Below are 18,980 nucleotides of genomic sequence, written 5' to 3'. Positions count from 1 at the left end.
CGTACTGCCCGTGTTTCCGCGCGTCGGCTGCTGGGAGCGGCGAGCGGCGAATGGCGACATCCCTCGGCGTCGAGCATCGGGCGTCGGAGCACTCGCCTCCGCTACTGACAGGAGCTAGAGCGTTCTTCGGGACACTGCGAGGTATATTAGCAAGGTAATATTAGTATTGTTAGTTATTCGCTTTTCATGACGTCGTTGGCTAATAGAGCGTCCGTTTAAGTCCGCTTGTCTATCGTTTTTCAGCGTAAATTGCACTCGGTACGGGCGTTCTTTCTCTCGTTCCGAAGCTCTACGTGTATGGTATTGCATGATGCACTGACATTGCATCACCGGTTTCCACACTGCGTTGCGATAAATTGTTGATTGTCTCAAGATTGTCTCAACATCTACTTTCACTTAAAAGTGAGTTACAACTTAATTGACTAAAGGGTTCAAGACAGTTGTACACTCTACCGGCAGGAATGCCTGGACATAATACATATACATATACATGTACATATATGTCATATACATATCAAAATGTCCAGGCATTCCTGCCGGTCAGTGTACAATGATGTTCTGTATGATATCGTGAGCAATTATTGTGCTATATTCTGTAGTTTTTCTTTTGTTTGTTGTATAAATTTTCAAATTATTTGCTTTTGCATTTGTTTACACGCTGCAGAATTGATTTGACTCAAAAGTAATTATTGTATAATATATCGCGTTATATTATCTATTCTCAATGTTATAACATTATCTCTTTGCTTTGTTTTTTCTTCTATACTAAATTTATCTAATAAATGTTCAGATTATGTTCTTCGCAACTTGACTGTTTTACAGTAACATAATTACATTAATATAAAAAACTTATTATTTTTATTACATTAGGATAATAAAATAAATATATATTCAATAATAAGTGAAACAGGACACGGTGTAATATACAATCAATTAGAGAAATTGCTATTTAATGTCCAGGCTGGATCTTTTTTGGTAGTCTAATAATAATATTCTGTGAATTTTGTATATTTTTTCCAAACTCTCTCAGTAAACTGCACACTGATTTTTTGTTATTCTAAATATATATTAATATATATAATATCTACTAATACAATGCAAACTTCAATTTGCTATGTAAATTTAATTGATATAAATTTTATTGATATAAAAAATATATTGAATGAATGAAAATGTTGTTAGTTCTGAAAAGCAAAACAATAACAAACAATCTTTCTTCCAGAGTCCAGTTCAGAAATTCTTGGAATCTTCCTTTTTTGTCGCAATGACCCGACCTATACCGATCACGAAGAACTCGCGATAACAGAGGCCGGATCTGAGTGATAATTTCAGGCAGCTTGGTAAAATAAAATGAAGTGGAACGTCCCGAAACTGATCAGTGCTTGAACTGACCCTCTGCTAGTACGCGTCGAGGATATGACCAAGATTGATATTATGGATTAACGAGCAGCAGAATGTGGCCTAGATTAAGACGATCACGACGTCTTTCGACGATCGTTTTCTTGATCGTTGTATTCATAGGCACGATTCTGATTTGGTCTAGGAGCAGGGAGAAAAGCGTCAATCTGCAAAATAACTTGGGGTATGAATTAACATAATTAATTCTTATTTAAATTGATTTAAGTACTGATTTAATTTAGAATGCTTCTGACTGTTATAGATCACATGGAAACCAGAAAGATTACATTGATCATCGAGGAATTCATGTAGTAGTTGGTCATTACATAGGAGACTCTGTAGATTCCTTGAAAATGCCAAACATCACGAAAGGTAATAAATATAATTATATTCAAATTTGTTGAAATGTTAAAATCTGTAAAAATCTGAATAGAAACATTATAAATTTTTCTTTTAGATGTTATTAATCAAAATTTATTCAACCCCCTGCCGTTTGAAGGCAAAAATGGAGAACCTGTAGTAATACATCCAAAAGATTTTTACAAGATGCAGCAATTATACCAAATTAACCGATTTAATTTAATGGCTAGCGATAAAATACCACTAAATCGATCTCTACCCGATGTTAGGAAGAAAAAGTAAGAGTGCTTTTATCGTCTAATTTCTTTGTCATATAAAGATTATTTATAATTTAATTGTCTTAAAATGTCTTAAACAATTCTATTAAAAATATTTTATAGATGTATTTCACGGTACGCAAACTTAGGTAATTTGCCAAAAACATCAATCATTATAGTATTTCACAATGAAGCTTGGAGTACACTATTACGGACAGTACATAGCGTCATCAATAGATCTCCGAGAGAACTGTTAGAAGAGATTATTCTTGTTGATGATAATAGTGAAAGAGGTAAGTGAATATAAAATTAATTACAAGGTAATATCAATTTTATCATATTTGTAACAAATTTATCTTCTCTCTACAATCTTGTCATTTATTGCTAGAATTCCTGAAAAACCCTTTGGATGATTACGTCAAAAACTTGAACGTCCCCACCAGAGTTTTGCGATCTAACGAACGGATAGGATTGATAAAAGCGAGAATTTTGGGTGCGGACGATGCTAAAGGTGAAGTTCTCACTTTTCTCGATGCTCACTGCGAATGTACGGTTGGTAGGTAAGCTCCATTATTTTACAATAACCTCTGAAACAGTCTTTTTGATATACAATGTTATTATTGGATATAATATTTGCAGGGTGGTTGGAGCCATTACTTGAAGTGGTTAGTAAAAATGCAACAAGAATAGTCGCTCCAGTAATTGATATAATAAACGATAATACCTTCAGTTATACAAGGTAATTATTCATTCTTATATTTACCATTGTGATAGTATATTGATAAAGAGTTTTTACGATTAAGACTTTGTTTTTGTTATTCACTTTCTAGTTAGTATTCTAAGAATTAGTAATTTCGTAGATCGTTTGAGCTTCACTGGGGTGCATTCAACTGGGACTTACACTTTCGCTGGCTAACTTTGAACGGTCGTCTATTGAAGGAAAGACGCGATAACATTGTTGAACCGTTCCGAACGCCCGCAATGGCAGGTGGGCTGTTTTCAATAAACAAAGATTACTTCTTTAAATTGGGCAGTTACGATGATCAGATGCAAATCTGGGGTGGCGAGAATTTGGAACTGTCGTTCCGAGCTTGGCAATGCGGAGGCAGTATCGAGATTGCCCCATGTTCCCATGTCGGGCATCTCTTTCGGAAGTCTTCTCCTTACACTTTTCCGGGCGGCGTCGGAGATATCTTGTATGGCAATCTTGCCAGAGTCGCTTTGGTATGGATGGATCAATGGGCGGAGTTCTATTTCAAGTTCAATCCTGGTGAGATTATTATTAATGATGATACATTTTATCATCATTATGAATTTATTTTATCCATTTAGTTAGATCTTTAATTTCATGGATGAATAGATTCTTATACCTTGAATTTTATTAGAGGCGGCTAGATTAAGATATAAGCAGCAAATTCGTTCGAGACTAGCTTTACGCGAGAAACTGCAGTGTAAAAGTTTCGAGTGGTACTTGGAGAATGTGTGGCCGGAGCATTTCTTTCCTACGGATGATCGATTCTTCGGCAGGGTATTGTTGATTTTATTGTATAATGCAATAATATTTTTAATAGCATTCAATTAAATTGAGATTAGTCGGTTATAATTTTATTCATGTCAGATAGTGCATGCTGCAACAAAGAAATGCATTATGCGACCGACTGCGAAAGGTTCTTATGCACAACCTTCAGGAAACGCAGTTCTACACTCATGCATACCGCGGCCGATGCTCAGTCAGATGTTCGTGATGACCAAAAACGGAGTGATAATGACTGATGAAAGTGTATGTTTGGACGCACCGGAACGAGATATGCAGCAAAAGACGCCAAAAGTGAAAATAATGGCATGTAGCGGTCGTGAAAGGCAGAAATGGCAATATAATGAACAAGTACCGTATCTCTGATGAAGTATCAGCTACGATAATGCTTCTTTTAACGACTTTTACAGTACCAATAATTATTTCTAGACGAAAGTATTTTTGCACGTGCCTTCCGAGATGTGTCTTCAGGCAACAACGGACGATGACACGCTTACAATAGCGGCTTGTACTAAGAATCTCGATCAACAATGGATCTTAGAACCAGTTCCTTGGAAATGATATTCACGATGTTATTAGCAACGAAGAAAAGAAAAGGCAATGCCTTCTGAGTTATCAGTCTATCAGTAACTAATATGTGTTTTTACTGCTACACTAACTTCACGGCAATTCTCATTGTCGCGGTGTCATTTCAATGGAAAATTAATATTTTTTTACTTTTATACTGACGAAATCAAATAGGACGTATATCTTTGTTCTATGACAAGACTTGAATTATGTAATAAAACATAATAGATACTATTTATCATCTGTATTACTTTTTCTCCATATCCTTCAATTATTATAATTATAATTTCTTGTAAACTTTCTCATTCTTTTAAATTTGCAACTTAATTTCGTTTATTATTCATTTTGATCTTGCTTCCCTTCTCTTTATTGCAATCTGTACTTTTATAAAATTGTATTCAGTATTTTACAACAGATAATCCATATATTTAAAAAAGAGCACAAAAACATGATATTTTTTTGCTTTGTGCGGTCTTTTCATCTTGGTAAATGGATCTCGTTTTGCAATCTAATGGATGAGATGACTGTGCTTGATCACGGTTAATAATCTGAACATGAATGGTCGTTTCGAGAATAAGAGTGCGTCGATGCCATAATTATCGTATACATATACGTGAGCATCGTTTTGCTATACGACTTCCTATCGACATTACCCTTCAAAGTAACGTCGTATCAACGCCAAGTTGGATAACTAGTTTTGAAGTGCCTTAAATAAATGCACGTGGATCACGGGGACACGTTCCTTCGACCGATTTGGTATTGTCTTAAATAGGTAATCCTCCGCTGTCGCAATTCCGAAGAAGATACGTATTGTTAGTGATTCATTGCTAGTTAAGGCCCTGCCGACGAGTCATCTTTATTGTCATCGTTGTCAAGGCTGAATCGAAAATGCTTCAGTTTTATGTCGTTCTATAATCTTGGAACATTAACGATAAACGTCATTTAGAAGCTCCTTTGTTTTCCGTGAAATAGTTATTCTATGATATATTCCTCCTAGTATTATTCAAACATTTTTTACTTATATATATTCATACAAATTTTATTTTTAGATTTGCAAAAAAATCATCAAGACTGCAGGAATAATATATTTTAAAGTTTAAAGGATGAGATGCTTTTGCCGAGAAAATTTCATACGTCATACATTTATTATATACAAAAGAAATACGGATAAATACAGCAGATTTTCAAAAATATACAACTTGTTAAACTTAACGATTATGCATGAGTTCTACGTTAAATTTATCTACACATTTGACGTATTCACCGTCTTTATTTTAAACGTCCAATTTAATTGAAATACGTCGTTACAGTACAACATTCCTAATTAAAAGTAACGTCTCAAGGATTTCGGTTTCTTTCAACCCTGATCAGCTACAGTAGGCAAATACGTTTGCCGAAGGTTAACACATAATAATGTACAAAGTTTTCTCGGCAACATTTATTTTTTAAGATATTATTATTTCTGCATTTTTTATGACTTTTTTCGAGAATCTGCATTACATAAATAAGACTTGGTATGTGTGCACGTTTTTAACAGAAATATTTTATACAATATTATTTCTGTTATCATAAAATTATATTCAAATGTAATTTTTCTGCTAAAATTTTTTAAATACTGATGTACCAAATATATAAAACTACATTAAAAGATAAATATAGCAGCGTGTTATAGTCGTTTGCACCGCATTACTTTGCTATATTATATAATCGCAATTATCTTAAAACATTTGTATATGAATATCATACACTTGCACACTAAATCACAAACGTGGCATTGTCTATAACAATTCTGGATGAATTACCTGCCGAAATCTGAACTCTCAAGGTCGGTTGGCGAATTGATTGGAAAGGAAGAATGTTCGTTAAATCATGACGCGCGGTAGGAGATCTATCTCTGTCATATCATTTCGGCGTGATTTCGATCCAGACGATACGAGTTGCATCCGCGGGCTACTTGGCACAATTTACCGATATCTGGGTCAAAGTCACGTCCTCGGTGAGGCTGAGAAAGCACTTAGTCCGAAGCGCACTATTCCGTCCGTGCCTTCGGATCTGATCACCTCCAGGCCAAGTTTGGTCGAGATGAGTGAGACTTCATTTATGGACTCGCGTTGTCTCCGAAACGAACAATTTTTTTCCCGTCGACGAAGGTAATTGAAACACTACATACCATGCATCTTGCAATGTGCAAAACTCTAATTAAATCTACTTTTTAATTAGAAATAAATTTTGTAAGTATATGTCTAATATTATTTACATGTTCTCTGGTAAAAATGCTCATAATATTATTAAGAATTATTTATATTTTATATTTTAAATTTATAAAGAATTCTGGAAAAAATCTTAATTTTCTTTTTGTAAGTTTTTTAAAAAATTATAGAATAAAAAATTTCAAAATATTTCAGAATTCATATATGTATATAAAGAATTCTAGAAAAGATGTAGACTTTTTCAGCATTTTCGAAAAGTGTTCCAATTCGTATAAAAAATCTAAAAAGTTATAAAATTTATGTGAAAGTTCTGAAAAATTATATAAGTTGTGAAAAATTGTAATAAATTTTTTCAGAGATATTATTTACTTAAGGTCAGTTGTTCAAATGTGCGTGCGCTTGTACTTTACTTCCTCTTATCATAACCGGGACTGTACGTGATTTTATAGAAGAAATCATGATTTTGTGCTTAATAAAGGCTATTAATGCCGCGATTAACTCCAGATATTCTCCAGATTTCTCTAAATATTCCTCTTATAATATATCGCCGACTCTGCTTTTAATTTAAGTTGTAAATACTGTAGCACATGAATAAATGGATGTAGTTTAGGATTGTCAAATATGTCTCATAATTTTCCAAATTCATCGTCAAGTCACGTCGTCAACTCGTCCACCGGCAGTGCAAGTGTTCCGGTTCTCACACACCTATGACCCTGGTCAAGTTTCTCACATTAATTTGCGGTTCTTCTTCTCAATGTGGGGAAAAGAGAACATAATTTTCTGAAAACGGGATCATTTTCGGTTGAACTCGCCATTAACCTCCTCGACGTATAGCTGTAAAAGAAGCTATAAAAAAAGAAGAAAGAGATGATTTTAAAAAGCATTTAAATGCGAGAGAAAGCGTCGCACCAGTTTACGCCGAAGCCTGGCCTCCTAGTTTACAATGTTGTTTTGCGAAACGACCGTGTACATTGATGATATGTAGCAGTTAACAAAAATTCCAAGAGTAAATATCATTGAAGAAAATTGAAGATTTATGATAGAAGGATCGATGCACATTGTCAATTTTTAGAATAGATAAACATGTATATATATATATATATATAAAGTATACACACAGTATACATAGTATAAAAATATAGAAAATAAATTATTTATACAATTTATTAATATACAATGTATAGTTGTACATTGTGTAAGAACAATTACAACAAATCATTTTCGTATACATTAGTTGTTCTTTTAATAATGAAGTTACCTTCTTTTTTTTTTAAAGCTTCGCAGAAAGGGTTTGGTGGAGTAAATCTAAACACACACAAAGAAGTCTTCCTTATATATATATATTGAATCATTATATATATATTTTTTGCATCAAATATTACATATTGACATATATACAGTTATCATCGTGCTGCACACACAAAGGCGTGACTACGTAACTATGTCATATGGAAAATAGGAGTGACGAACAATTATAGGATTGTTCACGGACGTTATCTTTACTTGATCATCCCGTTCGATGAGCCAACACCATTGGAAAGGATTGAACACTTCAATGGTCATTCCGGAAAGCAATTTCAATTAGCAATTCAAGCAAGAGTGCGAATTATGGACATAATTTGCTTCTCGATGGAGATCTTGATTTATAATTATTAAATAAATATATATTATAATATAAATAATTTCTTTTTAATATATATAAGATCATTATGTTGAGTTCTTAAGAACATTGATTAAAATGAGAATAGTCGAAATGTTTATAATTAAAGCTGTTTGAAAAAACTTCAAGTTTAGAACAAATTTTCTTTTTTACATAAAAAACAACTTTTAACTACAAGAACGAACCATTGAAATGTGGAGGCGTCGTTCATCTTTCACGCAACATACAGTTTGTTAAAAGAAAACATGTTTTCTTTGCAACAATAAAACAATACTACGATCGCTCATCTGATTGAAGCGCTTCGCGCCTTTTCCATGCTTTTCAATTTGACTATAGACATAAGGAGAATCTGTGGGATTGAACTGAGCTTGAAAACTTGTGTGTGTGTTTGTGTATGTGTACGTGTGTAATTTGTGTGTCCTTAAATACTACTTGTTCTAAAGGTAACGAGCGCTTTACAGCTTCCTCGGCACACGGCGCCGTTTCCGTGGCTAATAGTAAAAGTACGTATAACACGGTAACCTCGGTCAAATCACAATCGTGGTACGATTTATATTTATATTTGTATGTATATATATTATCTATATTCACATATATATATATCTGTGTGTGTATATATATATATATTTTTGTGTCTATATACCTCATATAAAAATTAGAGATAATTCTTTACAGTTCTCTTAATACATACCGCGCGCGGTTGACTATATATAATTACAGGATGGTGGTACGAACACTCGTGCGAATCGGATCAACAATTCCATTAGAATTCAACGTAGCGACGATCGAGATCGCGGTAGGGCCCAAAGGTGTCTACAGGCCAGACTTAAGTCGTAACTAAAATAAGGATCTAAGCCGGACTTAAATTAATCGAAGATGTTACGTCGTGATGGCATACGCTGCGAGATTAATTAACTTTAGTCCACGTGTCGCGAAATTTGCTCTCTTATATTTGTATTTAAACGTCCGTTCAAAGATGTCGTTTCTCGAATAGCGTTTACCGTCGAGATAACATCTAGACGCGTTGTCGAAGTGAGCGATCTTTCATGAAATTGTGGTAATAGAAGCGTAATATCAGCGACATGGGACGCGATCGTGGCGAAAAGATCTAATTCTGTTACAAAAAAGATTTCGGAGATAAGATACTCGAAAGTCCGTTCGACGCTCATTGCACTGATTGCACATCGCAGCGTTACTCTTACGGCTTTGTCTAACTAATTGTAAGATTGAGCCTCGAATACGAATTCAAAAGCCTTGTGTACACGATACTAGAAATCGGTCCGAGTTTCGGTTTAAGCCAATGAAACTGCTGCTTTTCTGCAAGAGCTGCAAGTTGATTGGCTTAAACCGAAACTCGGACCGATTTCTAGTATCGTGTACACAAGGCTTAACAGCTAGGTATATGTGTACATCGCTCTCATATGTGAAAAAAACGTTTGCATAGGCACAGTGCCGTACACATGCTACATATCCTTATCATTAATGTCGTTGTTACGATACGCACTTATACGTGTAGTCGTCGGAATTTATGATTCGCGACTGAAAGGTAACATAAGGCTCGCGTGCTGAGGAGCACCGCAGCTCACGCACGCTCGAACAAACGTTACAGTTTCCTAACGGCGACCAAGCGCGCTCTCCTCTACTCTCCTTCACTATTCTCTTTCTTTCTCTGTGTGTGTGGGTTTTTTTTCTTTATCTCTGCTTGCCGACTGTCGCAATTCGGTGGAGATCAGATGGCCGAGAGTGTCGCAAGTGGACATGAGTGACCGGTGAAATCACGCACGCGAACTGGAACGCGAAGCCCTCCGAGATGAGATCGAGAAGTGCGAGGCGTGTCTCGTCCCGCGAGTACCTGACGCAATTTAGTCGAGTAGACGGGGCGACGATAACGATGCGGGAGATGAAAGAGCTCGGGAATCGTTCGAGAAGTCCCCCGGTTAGATGGTGAACAAGGGAACGGATCTCCTGTGCAATCTTCACGCAAGCCGCGTCGCCTTTGACGAAACGTTCGAACGCTTCGTCAGAAGTTTTCTGGGGCTTGTTATATATTAAAATACTTGCTCCGAGATGTTAGGATACGTCTAAAATCCGAGATATAAGCTCTTGTACTACAGTTAAAAAATAACGATAAGCGTAACTCTTGAGTTAATTGTTGAAAGACTCTTAAGAAGCTTCATCAGCACCTTCTTATCACAAACTCTTTTTTCATGAAATGTGAATGACCGTAGTGTAGGATGCATGATTTATAGCTAAATTATTGTATTTATATTAAATTATTATCGTTGTTAAATTACTATATTCGCCAGATGTGCGTAATTTAAAAGAAAATTTAAGATTACAAGAGAGTATCTCTTTGCGCGCCGATGACTACGGGATGCTGCGAGAAAACCGATTTCCAGGCCTCGAGGTTCTGATCGATAGGATCTCACATCTCTCTCTTTCTCTCTCTCTCCCTCACCCTGTCTCTCTTTCTCTCTCCCGTCAAGCCCCCTTTTCCTTCTCTCTTCCGCCTTCACACGGAACGCGGACTGTTGAGACTCTCGCTCGGCGTGGCTCCTTTATTGCGTTTCACTTTCGCGATGAGCTTACCCGTTCGATCGGGGCGTGGCAAAAGTGTAACGCAAGAGAGGTCCGAGGCCATCGGCTGCGATCGTACGCGTGTGAAGGAGAGAAACAGGGCCCGTGTGCGCGCCAGGGCTTCACCCGAGATCTGCATTGTGCGAGCTTAGTCACCGCGCGTTTGCAAGGCCGCGTTACGAAACGCCAATAATAAGAGTAAAATGAGGAATTCGACGGTGGGATGGTGGTACGAGGGAAGATAAAAATATGATGAGAGTAGAAACTTGAGGGAGCGTAGAATTATCGGAAGCTGGGTATGTGTAATATTGATCTTCTTCGGGAAAAAAGTGAAGATATTAAATATGTGCGTCCCTTTGACACCATTTTGAACAAATATACGTCAGAAAAGAGATTGAGAATTCTTAAATCAGGTACAGGTACCAAAATCTGGAAAACGGAAAATAAAAGTAGGAAGATTAAATATAGAGAAAATAAATATTTTAAAAAAATTAAAAAAATATCGATTATTGAAGAATTTGAATTAAATTAATTGTGCTACGAAGTAGGCGAAGAAGGAATTAAATTAGATCAGAAAACTTATTGGCAAGTATTCATAAATGGAATTTCAATTTTCCGTGTACAGCGTTCAATATATTTTCTCGTGTAAAAAATATTTATCTGCAAGATAACCGTAATTTAAAATTTAAATTGCACCAAAATCTAATTTCAACGTCATCAGTGATTCCTCGACCTTTACCGTTCAGTGAGACGAGACTCACCCGCAAGATTGCTCCTATCTCGAAAGCACCCGCGTTGCGTAGATAATATCGTTTAGAAAGCGCAATAATTTTGATCCGGCGATATTAAACTCCCGTCGTCGGGGAGGACGGCGGCACTTTCCGCCGCGGCGATTCGAATAATAATCCGGTAAGATATCTATTAGATCCTTCCCCCTGCGAGCCGCGATGCAAAAGTAGATCGCTTCGGGGAAGCGCACCGTTAAAATGTTGCGGTTTACGAGTCATTGTCGGCCCTATCGCACGCCGGGATCTTTCCGCGCGTTTGCATCCGCACGTCGTATAGAAAGTGCGGGACCGTTTTTCCCCCGAGCTCGCGCGATCAAGTGGGAAGGGCGTGGAAAAAATTCGCATCCAACAGATGCGAGATGCGCCGCGGGAGCACCTTGAGCTACTCCGTAGCTCACGTCATCCCCCCGCGCCAGAGAGCCCACGGGCTCTCATTACGATGTTACGAATCACTGATCGGGTTAATCAAGGTCGGATTTACGCGCACCACCTCCGCGCCACGCGCTTAGAAAGCGCTGATAAATTTGCACCCAATATCGTACCGGAAGCAACGATTAAAATCGCTTTACGGCGAGCGAACCCACGCGACGACTTACTCGCCGAGATTACCGCTGCAATCGGACGAGGTTTGCGATATAACGTTCTTAAGTTGATCTACAGCAATTTACAAGGCAACCATTGAATTGCAATAAAAGATAAGCAAGAACTCCGAATAGAAGTAATACGTCTAATATATTAATGCATTTCTCGCGCGCGTTGGTTGTTATATTTTCATTATTATTTACAAACATATATACAGATCTTTTTTGTATGATCTAGAGATTAAAATCAGTACGATAAATTAGAAATTTGGGATCGAAACGTTTCCATATTTACACATTTTTGCGTTGATTTTCGCGTCACCGTGACTTCATAATAACGACCGATTGATTCTTGGGACGAATGCGGATCGGTGAAACAGCTCGGATAAACGATATATTATATCGGCATCACAGCTGCGCGTAGATGTGAGTCTCGCAATTAATCGGAGTCGCTCGAGATAACACTTTCAGTCACGAAACTGACGTGGTGTTTGTTTTCCGCTTCGATGGTGTCGGCACGATCTAGAAAGCGCAGTAAACTCGCGCCCGAGGAGTCGGGAAGCGATTAATTCGTTTTTAAGGCTCACCGGTCGGGATTTTCAACTGCGTTCCATAGAACTCGAGAAAACCGATCGCGCGCTTATAATAGTGGTATCGCGTGTCGCGGAATTATTTCAATGACGAGAGCAATTCGTAATTATAAATATTTCTCGGTCAATTCCACTCTACGACTTTAATAATCGGAATACTAGAAATAACATTTAAATACGCATGATTCACACCAAAAATTTTCATAGAGCCAGTGAAGCTGTGAAGCTTTAATACTAGAACTATCGATGATTAATGTATATGATTATTTCTACTACTTAATTATACTAAAGGATAAAGAGTGAAAACAAATTGATTAATTTAATCATTTATATATTGCAAAAAAAATTACGGAAAATGTAGGTACCTACTGTTATAAATTTGAAAATAAATTTATACAAATTAATTATTTTGACTTTGATAGTTCTAGTATTAAATCTGCTCGCAGACTTACGTTTGGTATCCAGTAAGACTTGATTTTTAATAATTTAGCATACCAAAGAAATATCTCTTATTTAAGATATTCTATAGGATATATATTTTTAATTTTAGATTTGATGTGTAAGAGAAGAAGAAAGAAATAAAAGCTATAGAAAGTTAATCATAATGAAGTAGACAGCCTTTTTTCGTTAGAAAGAATTCGCAAAGATAATAGAATAGGAATAGGCAATTTTGATAAAGGAGCGCCACGTACTTAATGATAACTCTAAGACAGAATATATATCTATCTGTCACTCAAGCCGCAAGCCTTCTAATTTAGCAATATGATTTCGCGGAGGTTGCACGTTTAATCTTCCACAATCGTCCACACGGAGATCTTTGCGCGCACGATGATAATACACACGTAAGGTCCTGGTATTCACGCGAGGCATTCACGCACACAAGATCTCATATTTTCTCTACGTGAAAGATACTGGACACGTGAGGTCCTTAAGATCTGCCCTCACACGAAGCTCTCGCGCATAAATCTACCTTGTGCACACGCAAGACGGATAGACAGTCATACCGTTCCCCTTACGCTTTAGCTTCCATTATGCCTTTGACCTCCCGCGTTACGCTCCTGCTACCAGGAATTGATTGGGTTAATCCCGAGGATCAACGGATCCGCACCTGCGGATACCGGCGTTCGCGTATCGAGCGAATGCATTCGCTAGAAAGTGCCGATAAATTTGCACCTGACTCAAGGAGCGGAAGACGATTACATCGTTTTACCCAAGGTACGGTCTTCAGCGACCGTCCGCAGGAAACGAGGGGATATATCATCATCCCGTGTGGGATTGCCCGCGGTGGGATTTACCAGGCACTCCGCTCGTTTACTCGCTTCTTCTTGCCCGATCATCGCCGGCAGGAAGCACGCGGCTTTTCCACGCCGCGCCGCAGAGATTCCGCGTATGCCACGCCGCGTCGGTTTCAGATCGGGTCCTCTTTCTTTACCGTAGACGTTTCCGCGGTTCGATGAGAACCTCGAGAGATTTCGCACCGTTCGCCGTTCGTTGCCAAGAAGTGCCGGCCGGAATGATACCAGTTTGCCGCCGTAAGTTTTTGCTCGGCCCCGCGAAACACGTTGCATATCGGCGGATATCGTTTCTCGACGTTAATCGCAAACAAAGCATCACGGTCGAACAAGCGGAGCAGAAATGCCTCGCTACATCCCGCTGTCATTTGCCCAACCGCGAGTAAAAAAAAGCCGCCTAACGAGATGTGTCAGCAGCTATCCGCGTTAATGCGATCTATCAGAGATGCGAGATCAGATATTATACGACGGTACTTCCCGTTAATTTCTTCCAGAGCTTTTAGATGCTTAATGCGTAATAAAGAAAACGATATCGCGGAAATTAATATCAATAAATTGTCACTTGTCTTCTTATTTAATTTCCGAGCGACAAGATTAGGTAATTAAAAAACCGTATGATACAGTATACCGATTACGATCTCAAACCGTGTATACGAGTACCGTGGAGTTCGTTAAGTTCGCGATGGAGAGGATCGCGTCGCTATCACGTTTTTCTGCCGACGTGATAATTATATATTAATGACTGCTGGTACGGATTTCTTTCCGCGGCGCGAATTGGTTTCAGAGACGAAGAAGTGTAGAGTCGTTCTCTTCCGCTTCTTCGGAGCAGCGACGTGTCGCGATCAGTCTTCATTCAGGTGTTTCGCGGAATTTCAATTGAAAAGTAAACGTAATTATTTCTTTGACAATTTTTGAAATAAACTTTAATTATATTCTTATTGGATCAATGACGATAATTATATAATGCGTTTCTGGATGTTCGAGTGATTTGTGTATCAAAGTGTATTCCAGCGAAGTGTATTTGTATTCCATTGAAAGAAGATTGAGAAACGTTGCGCTAGGTATTCGCGTTTTATTTCGCGGCGATAATTTCTGGCATATCTCCGCGACACGTCACCGGCTTCCCCGATTGAAAACTTAATGATCCGAGGTGCGCGGAGTGCGACGAACTTTCCGAGCTCTTCCCGATTTCCCAACGCAGCAAGACCGATCGGCGCACGGAGATCCGCCCATCGATTTCTAAACACTATTTTATTATCCGACTTCCTCAGCGGATCATTGGTCCCGACAATTCCGCGATCCGCGGATTACGCTCGAAGGCGCCCGAGTTGCCCGAGCGCTGAAATTCACTTTCTAGGTCGTAAAATCGAGTGATCACCCATCAGCGTTTTCTGCCGCAACAAATCGTCCCTTGTTCTTGAACTTTTTCTTCCATTAATTTTCTTCGTCTGCCTGGGGTTGCGAATTCTTTCGACAAGCGTTCGATATTTGCGAATCTTGTGACACGTGACGTGATAATTTTTCAAAATTTAAGCTGAGATGCTCATCGGATTATGCAAATTTAGCAACGTATTTGGAAATTACGCCCAACGACAACACTACGCGAGAAACGAATATTAAACTGGACATTCTAGTATGCACATATTACTTTTCCTCTCACGTTTTTTGTAGCTACGTTTTTTGTAGTGACTTGTTCTTGATTTTTAATTTTACATTAGCGATAAAGATATTATTAAAAAGGCTTGTGCATCAGCCTATAGCGAAATTATTATTGCCATTGCAATTTTTGATATTTATCATATATACATATAAATTTGTTGGTATTTGGAAGAACCAATACACACGTCGTTTATTCTATGATTAAATGGCCCGCAATTTCTTCGGATGATACTTCGCGTTGATCTCGAAATCGGACATCTGCAACTTCGAGCTGAACCCGTCGCGCGAAAGGAATGCGTCGTGAAAGGTGGAAAAGTGTAGGGACGATCGAAAGGATTGCAACGGCCTTAATTACAGTGCCGGCGCTTTTTTCCGTGCTATCCTTTCTTCTTTGCAAATTAGTCATGCATCATGCCGTTATAATTTGCGACGCGGCTTAACATAATTTAAGAACAATGTCGTTTTTTTCACAGGACTTTCTTACCATTTGCGAGTAATATTGGCCGGCTGATGTAATTTATATTTTTTTTCCCGGTATTAATGAAAAACTTTGTATTATAGCGATTCAAACTTACGGCGATTAAAAGTGGCGATTAAATTCATCTATGACAATTCTCGTTAAGTAAGAATAAAAATATTGCGACAGCCTGCAAGCATAAATTAATTATGTCTTGTACACATCATTCTGTTGATGATTCTACAATTGTGCCTACGAAGGGAGTAGAATGAACAAAATGCTCCTTATCATTAATATTGAGCTTGTATGTGAGAAATATGAAAGAGAAGACACAAATATATTTAAGGTAAAATTTATGGGAGATCTAAATTTATTAGGTGTAATACCAAGTGCAACTTTCATCTCGTTTCACAAAAAAACATAAAAATTTAACACGTATAATAATCTCTATACTTTAGGTTATATCATTTAGAATTGCAATTCTCCAATCAAATTAAAAAGATGGATATAATAAAAATGAATAAAATTAAATATTAAATTTTACAGACCAAAAAAACCGCAAGAGATATATTTACATCTTCTCTTATAAAGTAAAAGTCTATATTAGATATAGACTTCATCTTTTCCATCTTCACAAATCGGTCCTATAGATTACGATCAACTCCGCCTATTTTTCTATGACTTTCCGGCTCACTCAAGCACGCGTTTAAGTCTAATATTCTAATATTGTACGATATTTAGTGTAGGTTAATTGTTTATCTAACTTTATTATTAAGGCTTTTTATATTGATCCGGTTGGATCGTATTCTTCAGGATTGAAGGACGATACATCCTAGTTAGGCACATGTTTCTTCAAGGCACCACGTTTTAATTTTTCTCTCACAGTGAATTGAATCTACGTATTAATCCTTCAGGTTAACATTCTGCAAATTCGTTTTAAAGTCCGTAATTATTAAAACCTAGAATAAAAAACTGATTCGACTGTTGCTCGCTAGTTCGAGCAAGGAATTCGTCGCCGATCTTTAGGATTTATCTTTATCAATATCTATAGATCACTTTCTTTTTCTTCACAGATTCCGCCGGTTTACCATTACGTTTCGGCTTATAGGAATTTCTACGAGGAAATGAAATAATTTACCTCATAATGTAGTTTCGAATTAATCTAACAATAAGATCACTGTAAATAAAATAGTTCTTCGTAGCAATATCTTATGGAATTTTGTTAAAAGTTTAATTTTTTCAAGTCTTTCGCTCTTAGTCAATTCCGACGGTTCGAAATATCGAATTTTCTCTTATTCTCGAACTCTATCGCGCTTTGATGAACCGACGAAAACCTTTCTTAACTGGATTATCATGCTGATAATCGCGCCCCAGGACTCAGGTGTTATTGCCGGGAGAGAGTGGCGGCGAGTTCACTTCCCTTTGTTCCTCCTGGACGCTCTCCGGCCTGCTGGCCGTACTGCTCGACCTCGAACTGAGATTGTCCCGGTCGCTGAAGTACGACGAGTCGCCTCGCTTTTCCTCCAGCTGCAGTTGCTGCTTGTCGTTTCTGAAGTCATCAGTTGCGTGACCTAGTAGACCAGGGAAGTACGGTATGCTCTGTCGTTGCGAGGTGATCTTTCCCATGAAGCTGCGGATCTCCTCGAAGTAGGAATCGTCGGCTCGCGGAAGTTGACCGTGATACCTCGATCTGACCTCATCCAGTATCGTCGGCCCATCCGCGTCGTGCTTCTTCAGATGACGATCCAGATTGGTTTGTTGGCCGAAGCATCTCTCGCAAAGCGGACACTTAAACGGCTTTTCCTTGTTGTGGATGTTTCTGACGTGACGCTGAAGGTTGCTGGAGATGCTGAAGCTCCTCTCGCAGTATTTGCACTTATACGGTTGCTCGCCGGTATGCGTCCTCAGGTGTCTCGTCAGGTTCGCCGATCTAGGGAAGACCTTACCGCAGAATTTGCAGGAGTATCTGTCCTTGGGCTTGAGACCCGCTTGCATGCTGATCGAATAGGGCGGCAAACTCGAGCTTTGTTGTTGTGGCTGTTGTTGCTGATGTTGCTGCTGCTGTTGCTGCTGTTGCGAGGGATGATTCTGTTGATGCTGGGATTGTTGACCAACGGCCGGACTGACAGCTCTCGCGGTCGGCTGCGACGAGGACGAGGAGGACGTGGATGACGAGGTCGAGGAGAATCTGTTGGGCGGCAGGGGTACCATCGTGGGAAGCGCTCTGACTTGGATCTTTGGCAGATCGGGCACTGGCGAGCTGTGATGATGTGACCTGTACATCGCTTCCAAAACGAGCGGGTGCATCGCGTGATGCTGTGGAAAGAGCACCGTGTGATAGGGCAGACTACCGCCCAGGCTGTTCTGATTCAGCACCTCGATCTCGTTCTGGTTCTCATCCCTGAGCCGCTCCTTCTTGTGATCGACACGAAGATCGAGCGGCTCGCAGTCGAGCTCGTCCTGATGATGCGGCTGGGGCGGTCTGGCCGCGGGACTCATGTGCGGCTGCTGCTGTTGCTGATTCGTCGGGCTCGACAGGCCGCGGCCGTGACTGAGATCGTATGGCAGCTCCTCTACGTCCGGCACGCGGACGCTCAGAGGATAAATGCTGGCTTGCTTTGGGCTTATGTGGCCCGGCATCTTTCTCGGACTCGAGTCTTTCTCCCGCATGGCTGGAGGGTACTTCGGGTCGTGCAGCAACGTCGGGGGCAGGGTGATGCTACCGAGGTATCCGCTCATCACACTGCCTCTATCACTCGGCCTTGCTCCTGCTCTCCGCTTGCGGTAATCTGAAACGTGGAATGTATGGCACGTTTAATTAGCTAATAAATAATAAACTAAAGGGAATTATATCTTTTACTTTTGGCTATTAAATTGAAAATATCTAGCCATATGGAGGAAGGTAATTCCATAGAAAATTGTCAAACATGTGAATCATAAAGCAATTTACACGCTAGAAATTACAAAACTTATTAACTTATTAACATTAAATAAATTTTTTTGTAAGCGAAATTTTTAGAAATTTTTAGAAATATTGAGAAACGATCCAT

At 38.8% G+C, this 18,980-nt stretch overlaps 2 protein-coding genes across 3 annotated transcripts in view; one reads left to right on the top strand and one right to left on the bottom strand.

Annotated features, from left to right (window-relative positions):
* Nucleotides 1-22: 22 nt before the first annotated feature.
* Nucleotides 23-4,350, top strand: LOC139775874 (polypeptide N-acetylgalactosaminyltransferase 3). Of its 2 annotated transcripts, XM_071712200.1 has the most exons (12): nt 27-154; nt 244-402; nt 1,223-1,582; nt 1,661-1,770; nt 1,856-2,036; nt 2,139-2,308; nt 2,404-2,571; nt 2,655-2,754; nt 2,876-3,285; nt 3,401-3,543; nt 3,634-3,900; nt 3,979-4,350. In XM_071712200.1, exons 3-12 carry the CDS (start codon nt 1,455-1,457, stop codon nt 4,108-4,110), a joined length of 1,809 nt encoding a protein of 602 aa, XP_071568301.1. In that variant the 5' UTR covers nt 27-154; nt 244-402; nt 1,223-1,454; the 3' UTR covers nt 4,111-4,350. The 2 variants fall into 2 exon arrangements, with proteins under 2 accessions (XP_071568302.1, XP_071568301.1); XM_071712201.1 differs by lacking the exon at nt 244-402 and having other exon boundaries at nt 23-154.
* Nucleotides 4,351-7,650: 3,300 nt separating this feature from the next.
* The window catches only part of LOC139775876 (uncharacterized), a 34,454-nt gene continuing 23,124 nt past the window's right edge, over nt 7,651-18,980 (bottom strand). Inside the window, exon 2 of the mRNA XM_071712206.1 lies at nt 7,651-18,719. Within this exon, the coding sequence (XP_071568307.1) occupies nt 17,308-18,669 (1,362 nt within the window). The 5' untranslated portion in view covers nt 18,670-18,719 and the 3' untranslated portion in view covers nt 7,651-17,307. The remainder of the gene's footprint in view (nt 18,720-18,980) is intronic.

Source organism: Temnothorax nylanderi, unplaced genomic scaffold (assembly GCF_030848795.1).
Source record: "Temnothorax nylanderi isolate EJ_2023f unplaced genomic scaffold, tnyl_v1.0 TNYL_tig0107_pilon, whole genome shotgun sequence".
NCBI classification, from domain to species: Eukaryota; Metazoa; Arthropoda; class Insecta; order Hymenoptera; family Formicidae; genus Temnothorax; species Temnothorax nylanderi.
The sequence above is the reverse complement of the archived record's forward strand: the minus strand, read 5'-3'. Positions and strand labels throughout refer to the sequence as shown.

Excerpts from the sequence above, each read along its gene's own strand:
- LOC139775874 (XM_071712201.1), top strand. The coding sequence starts at position 1,455 with ATGTGGCCTAGATTAAGACGATCACGACGTCTTTCGACGATCGTTTTC. Across the intron at positions 2,572-2,654 it reads TCACTGCGAATGTACGGTTG|GGTGGTTGGAGCCATTACTT; the intron begins GTAGGTAAGCTC and ends TAATATTTGCAG. Across the intron at positions 3,544-3,633 it reads ATGATCGATTCTTCGGCAGG|ATAGTGCATGCTGCAACAAA; the intron begins GTATTGTTGATT and ends TATTCATGTCAG.